Consider the following 4,164-nt stretch of genomic DNA (forward strand, 5'->3'; position numbering starts at 1 on the left):
GGTTTCAGCAACCAGCTCCCGCCTCTTTGCCCATTTTCGATTATCCGGGAGTGACGCGCTGCCAAGATGGCGACGGCCTACTCCGCCCACTTTGAGCTTCATAAACGCTCTTCAGAAACCTACGGGTGACGTCACGGACACTACGTCCATGTTTTTATATAGTCTATGATAGTTACACGCACCCTGTCACTGTACTGGCCTGTCAATCATCGTGTCACAATTAACATCCTCCACATTTCATTTCATTTAACTTCCAACCATACCGGAGAGAAAAGTAGCAGCACGTTGATCTGTCAGCCGTGGGTCTTTATGCAGAGAACTCTGCTCTTTTTTTTTTTTTTTGCATAATGATGCATTTAAAAGTTAATGGCCAAATGGATGTTAATAAAATTCACATTGTTGTAGATTAAATATAACACAGATAAGATTAAATAAATATTTTTATTTAATATTTTAAATAAATAAAAATGCAAAAATTGAACCCGATCGAATTTTTCTTTATGACGGACGAAAGTTTCGGAGGCACTGTGTAAACGTGATTGACACAAAGTGAGGTCATATTTATTTTTTAACGTGCAAAAATTTTGAACGAGAGTTTCGGATCAGTGTGCAAGGACCGTTACACTGCACACGTCTGCAGTGCGTTACGGCTCTGACACGGCCACCGGAGTTGATCGCGGCTAATCTAGTCAATGCTTGCATTTATACCAGCCATGCCGCGGCACGTCCCAGAAGCGTCTCTCCTTGCTGCTTCTCTAAAGATAGGCACCTAGTCTATTTTTGTCGGACGCTGTGTCAAAAGCTGCACAGTTCAAATACAAAAAATACGCTGTGCAAACTAAAACACAGCTACAATCTTTTATCCTTGTCGTTTATAACTGGACTATTAACTATTAACTTTGTCTGTAGGCTACAGCACAACAATAAACACAATTAAACCGGACACAACAACTATTTAGCCAACTAAATCATGATAGAACCCCAAAAAGAAAAAGAAAAACCAAGAAAACAATGTCCAACAGGCAAATCTCGTGGTCTCATGAATCCAGTTGCTTTGCTCCTGGTGTGAGTTGGCACTGCGTGGAGGACGGAACAAAACCTCATCAGAGCCATAATGCCCGCAGACGTGTGCAGTGTAAACAAGGGATAAGCCCCTCTCTCTCTCTCAGAATATCTGAGAATGTGATTTTAATCATTGCAGAATGTCTTTATTAAACTAAAAATATTTCAAAACCAATATTTCAAAACCATCCACTTTAAATGCAATGAAGAACGACAAGTTTGTTTGACTATTTTAATGAGGACATTTTGTAGGCTTCCATTATTCATTATTTTCATAGCCAGATAATGATGTCTAATAAACTTAACTATCACTCAAACCTGTGCACATTATACTAGATTTAAAGATCTAGCTCACTTATGAGCTTTTCATATTAGAGAACATTTGATCCTATCAAGTGTAACAAATAAAATTATAAATGTGATTTCCCTGAACCTTGCTTGCAGTTCATTCTGTAGCTGCACAATGAAGAGGCGGTTTAGTGTTGTGGAGTCCCTGGTTCATTTATATGAGTCCAGTGAAGAGCAAAGAGATGCAGACCTATGTACGACAAGTGATGGAGGGATGGAAGAGGAAAGAGACACGACCCAACGTACAACAAGTGATGGAGGAATGGAAGATGAAAGAGACGTGACCCTACATACAACAAGTAATAAATGGATGGAAGAGGAAAGGGATCTGGATGGAGAAGCTGAGCTGGAGTTCTTTAATGAAGCTTCTGAAACAGAGGACAATACAGAGTTCGGCCCAGACTACCACTCTACTGATGAAGAAGAGTCAGAGGAAGAGTCAGAGGTCACTGCTGACACAGAGGCGGCTTATCAGTCCAAAAACGGAAACATATTGTGGACTCCAGCACCTCCTCCTCAGAAACAACGAGAGAGATTACCAGCTCATCGTATCATCAAAATGACCCCTGGACCAACCAGGCTGGCATGTGCCAATGCTGAAGACATAAGATCAACATTTGAATTGTTTTTCCCAGATGATATTAAACAGATTTTGATTGAAATTACCAATTTAGAGGGGAAACGTGTATTTCGTGATACCTGGAAGGACCTGGACTGGACAGACTTACAGGCCTTTTTTGGTCTGTTGATTCTGGCAGGTGTGTATCGATCCCACCATGAGGCCATGAGTAACTTATGGCACGGTGTATCAGGGAGGGCAATTTTTCGTGCTACCATGTCACTGAAAAGTTTTACCAATTTGTCAAGGGTCTTCTGCTTTTACAAAAGGGATAAAGAGCCTAGCCGACAGAAAAGGGACAAGCTGGCACCAGTAAGGAGCATCTGGGATAAATGGGTCGAACGCCTGCCACTCTTGTACAATCCAGGCCCAAACGTCACTGTGGACGAGTGCCTGGTCCGTTTCAGAGGACACTGTCCCTTCAAACAATACACACCAAGTAAACCGGGCAAGTATGGCATTAAAATCTGGGCAGCATGCGATTCCAGCTCGAGCTATGCGTGGAACATGCAGATCTACACCGGCAAAGCTGCCGACGGCAAGTCAGAAAAGAACCAGGGAATGCGAGTGGTCCTGGACATGACAGACAGTTTAGAGGGACACACCGTCACGTGTGACAACTTTTTCACCTCGTATGGCCTCGGCGAGGAGCTGCTCCGAAGGAAAATGACCATGATTGGAACAGTCAGATCAAACAAACCTGAGCTCCCACCTGCACTCCTGTCAATGAAGGACAGGGCCCGATTATCATCCATGTTCGCCATCACTGATACGCACACTCTTGTGTCCTACTGTCCCAGAAAAAATAAAAATGTGCTGTTGATGAGCACTTTCCACAGAGATGCCAAAGTAAGCGACAAAGATCACAAGAAGCCAGAGATAATCCTACACTACAACCAGACCAAAGGCGGAGTTGACAACCTTGACAAGGTATTTTACTATTTGCTTTATTTAGACATTTTCTGCATGAAATGAAAATGAAGCATATCTATTTTTAAATGCTAATTATATATCTTTTTTTCTTTATTGACAATCTATTACAATCAGACGTCACAATATGTAAGAAAAGATCTGTCGCTACTTCTGTTTCTTTGCGACTTTAGGAACAAATGGCCCAAATAAAGTTAATTGAATTGTCAGCTGGTGAGCTAAAGCAATGCTAAGATCATGGGTTCGATTGCCAGGGAAAGCAGTAACTGATCAAATGTAAATGTATACTTTGAATGCAATGTTGCTTTGGATAAAAGCATCTGCCAAGTGCATATGTAAATGTTTTGCTTGTCATTTCACTTCCAGGTTGTTGCCACTTACACATGCCAAAGAAAGACAGCTCGTTGGCCCATGGTGATTTTCTTCAACATGTTGGATGTCTCCGCCTACAATTCATTCGTACTGTGGACGGAGATAAATCCCTCATGGAACAAAGCGAAAAACTTCAAAAGGAGGCTCTACCTTGAAGAACTAGGGGAAACTCTGGTGGCTCCCTACATGAAAAGACGGCATTACGTTCCCCGCTCGCCAGCCTCTCAGAATATGGTGATACAAGCACAAGCATGCTCTTCAGAAAAAGACGACGTCTTTCTGCTAGCCTCCAAATATAAGGTGATGAAAGCACGAGCATGCTTTACAGCCAAAAAACCTAGCTCCTCCCCAGTATCAACCCCCAGCAAGAGGAAAAGGTGTCAGGTCTGTGAATCAAAGAAGAACACAAAAACCAGTATGATGTGCAGTCAGTGTAACATGTACATTTGCAGGTCACACGCAATTATAACTTCTTATTGCTATGCATGCAAGAAGGTTTAAACAAGACTTAGTCATGGCTTATGCGCTGTTTGTTACTCAGTTTTTATAGTAGTTATTCTCTTGCTCTTCTCTTTACTAACTTGTTTGCCATTGCAAAATTTATCATGTTTATTGCCTTTTCTCTTGACATTATTATTAGTTTACTTCATTAGAGTTACTGAATGTTGACTGAAAAACATTACTGAAAAAGTGTTTGTTTAAAGGGGTCATATGATGCTATTTTAAAGATCATTATTTTGTGTATTTGGTGTAACAGAATATGTTGACATGCTTTAATGTTCAAAAAACACATTATTTTTCAAATACTGTACATTATTGTAGGTCCTATCTAT

General features: G+C 41.1%; 1 protein-coding gene across 2 annotated transcripts in view; it reads left to right on the forward strand.

Moving 5' to 3' along the window:
* The window catches only part of LOC107706788 (dual specificity protein phosphatase 26-like), a 27,369-nt gene that overhangs the window by 7,324 nt on the left and 15,881 nt on the right, over positions 1-4,164 (forward strand). The window contains exons 2-3 of one of the 2 annotated variants that reach the window (XM_016510606.1): positions 1,493-2,959; positions 3,326-4,002. The exons of the other annotated variant lie outside the window; for it this stretch is intronic. Of the exons in view, the coding sequence (XP_016366092.1) occupies positions 1,493-2,959; positions 3,326-3,832 (1,974 nt within the window). The 3' untranslated portion in view covers positions 3,833-4,002. Of the gene's footprint in view, positions 1-1,492; positions 2,960-3,325; positions 4,003-4,164 lie in introns of those variants that run through there. 2 annotated transcript variants of the gene reach the window in all.

The sequence above is a fragment of the Sinocyclocheilus rhinocerous genome, unplaced genomic scaffold (assembly GCF_001515625.1).
Source record: "Sinocyclocheilus rhinocerous isolate Xijiao unplaced genomic scaffold, SAMN03320098_v1.1 scaffold864, whole genome shotgun sequence".
Classification (NCBI taxonomy): Eukaryota; Metazoa; Chordata; class Actinopteri; order Cypriniformes; family Cyprinidae; genus Sinocyclocheilus; species Sinocyclocheilus rhinocerous.